At 52.4% G+C, this 2,194-nt stretch overlaps 1 protein-coding gene across 2 annotated transcripts in view; it reads right to left on the minus strand.

Moving 5' to 3' along the window:
• Sgsm1 (small G protein signaling modulator 1) overlaps positions 1–2,194 on the minus strand; it is a 72,441-nt gene that overhangs the window by 48,702 nt on the left and 21,545 nt on the right. For both annotated transcript variants that reach the window (XM_005344240.3, XM_005344241.3), the window contains exon 4: positions 953–1,115. In XM_005344240.3, the coding sequence (XP_005344297.1) occupies positions 953–1,115 (163 nt within the window). The remainder of the gene's footprint in view (positions 1–952; positions 1,116–2,194) is intronic.

Below are 2,194 nucleotides of genomic sequence, written 5' to 3' on the forward strand. Positions count from 1 at the left end.
AAGGGGGTGAGGGTGGGGGTGAGGGTAGGGGTGGGGGAGAATGAAAGCATCAGGCAGAGAGTGGCCAAGAATGAGCAGAACACTGCAAGCTCTGCCAGCAGGGAAGCCAGATGCCAGCCCCTGTCCTTTCTCCTCTTCTGCTGTCTCTCCTTCCCTCTCTTTCCTCTCCTCGCCCCCTTCTAGAAAAGAATCACCAAGGAGGCTTAGATCCTCGGATCTTTTAAAGACACCCTGCTGCCCTTGGGAAGGTAACTGTGTACTATGGCCAAAAGGGTCCAGTGGCCTCACCCACTACCCTCCCACGGCTCCATGGTCCAGCAGGACACAGCCCCATTCAGTTTCCCACATGCCCACCTCTCCCACGAAGCCCTTTTGCTGCAGGTCTCCAAGATAGGCTAAGCCAGCAGATCTGGCTCTGAGTTCAAGTAAGAGACCTGGCCTCAGTGGACAAGGTGGAGAGTGACCAAGGAGGACATTTATGCCAACCTCCAGTCTCCACCCAGACACACACACATGTGCCCACGTGTGAACATGTACACGGGTGTACACATCACACTCAGAGAGAAATAAAATGGGGGCATGGTTCCCAGTGGGCACTTAATCTCTCAACAGCCATCTTGTGTGATGAGCCAGGAGCTAGACACTGCCTAGAGGCTGGGGACACAGATGTGGCAGCCTATTCTCATATTCTCAGACTCAAGCTCATAGCTGGGGAATGAGCAATGCAAGACTAACTACAGACAGGAAAACAGGGAGTGAAATAACAGGGGGATGGGACAGAGAGGATGAAAGTGGGTGGGATTTAGAGAGCTGGGGGAGTGGAGTGACAAGTGGGCGGAGCATGTGCCAAGGCTCTGGGGCAGGGGCGACTGGTGGGCCTGACAGACAGGAGGTGTGGGCCCTCATCAAGCTGAGGAGCAATGCACACTGATGCCCCCCATGCCACACTCACGCGCTCTCGATGAGCTGCTCCAGTTCCTGCACCTTGCGGCTCAGCTCCTCTGCCGGAGGGAAGCCTCTGCCCACCTTCATGAAGAGCGCAGCAATCTTGTTGCTTCGCAGGAAGCCAGCAGCCCTTCGCCGCAGCCCGTGCAGCACACAGGCCTCCACTGCCGCTGTGGGGACATGTGATCAGTAGCTCGGTCCACACTCCTTAGCTCCAAGAGCAACTTAACACCACGAGAAAATGTGTCCATGCCCACTCGTCAGGCACACCAAAGGAATCAAGAGAGGTTGGGGTCAACCAGCAGCCTGCTGTGGACTAATGACTTCCCCCTTTCTGCCTTTGTCCCCCCCTTAAAAGGGGGTTCAGAGTGAGCAGTGATCTATCAGGGTGCTGTTAGGATACAGGACAAAGTGCACAGGACATTCTTAGATCCCACACAGAGAGCTCTTTCTGAGTCCAGGCGTCATTGCTGACAAGAAGACAGATATTGACAAGCCTCACCTGAGTTAAAGAAACCATCGCCATCTTTGATATCACAGCCACCATCCCACCATCATGTCCATCAGCCGTGGCCATTGCCATTACCTTCTTCATCCTCACCATCATCACCTGTTATCACCATCGTCTCGGTTATCATCAGTATAACCACCATCCACACTATCGTCACCACTATCACTAACCATCCTCACCATCATCATCATCATCATCATCATCACCATTGTCTTGTTTAGATTTTATGTCAACTTTACACAAGCCATAGTCACCTGCAAAGAGGGAACTTCAACTGAAATACGTCTCCATAAGATCAGGCTGAACACAAGCCTGTAGGGAATTTTCTTAATCACTGATGGATGTGGGAGGCCCAGGCCACTGTGGGTGGGGCCACCCCTGGGCTGCTGGTCCTGGGTTCTATAAGAAAGCAGGCTGAGCAAGCCAGCAGTAGCTCCCCTCCATGGCCTCTTCATCAGCTCCTGCCTCCAGGCTCCTGCCCTGTTTGAGTTCCTGTCCTGACTTTCATCAGTGAGGGAAGTATAAGTGAAACTTCCAAAGCTGCTTTTGGCTATGGTGTTTTATCACAGCAACTATACCCTGAGACAACAATTATCATCACCATCATTGCCACTATCACCATCACCATCATCATCACCATCACCATCATCACCACCATCACCATCATCATCACCACCATCATCACCACCATCACCATCATCATCACCACTATCACCATCATCATCACCATCACCATCA

Source organism: Microtus ochrogaster, chromosome 2 (assembly GCF_000317375.1).
Source record: "Microtus ochrogaster isolate Prairie Vole_2 chromosome 2, MicOch1.0, whole genome shotgun sequence".
NCBI classification, from domain to species: Eukaryota; Metazoa; Chordata; class Mammalia; order Rodentia; family Cricetidae; genus Microtus; species Microtus ochrogaster.